General features: G+C 49.5%; 1 protein-coding gene across 1 annotated transcript in view; it reads right to left on the bottom strand.

Moving 5' to 3' along the window:
• The window catches only part of LOC119589488 (putative ferric-chelate reductase 1 homolog), a gene marked incomplete at its 3' end in the record, with an annotated part of 79,837 nt that overhangs the window by 7,684 nt on the left and 71,830 nt on the right, over positions 1-323 (bottom strand). The window contains 1 exon segment of the mRNA XM_037938088.1: positions 1-323. Coding sequence (XP_037794016.1) covers positions 1-323 — 323 coding nt within the window.

Genomic DNA, 323 nt, shown 5'->3' with positions numbered 1-323 from the left:
CTTGAAGCGGTTAAACAAACCAAATCTGCGATTTGGCTTATCTCTGTTCCTCTCTCCTGGGGCCTGGGTTTCTCTGGTTCTTTCTGTACTAGGACTACTATCATTCTCACTAACGGGACTACTGGGACTATTGCTAGTTGTGGAGGGGGAAGTTGTAGGTAAGGAGCTAGATGTGGGAGGAGCAGGAGGAAGAGAGCTATCTTCAGCCTCACTGAGGTCATTCTCAACTACAGCCACACTAGGTGCATCAACCACACTGATGACAACATCACCGGCATTCTCTGCAGGATCTGTATCTACAGCTGGGCTTACAGGAGCTGGGC

The sequence above is a fragment of the Penaeus monodon genome, chromosome 25 (assembly GCF_015228065.2).
Source record: "Penaeus monodon isolate SGIC_2016 chromosome 25, NSTDA_Pmon_1, whole genome shotgun sequence".
Taxonomy (NCBI): Eukaryota; Metazoa; Arthropoda; class Malacostraca; order Decapoda; family Penaeidae; genus Penaeus; species Penaeus monodon.
Note: the sequence above shows the minus strand (reverse complement) of the source record. Positions and strands in the feature narration are given on the sequence as shown.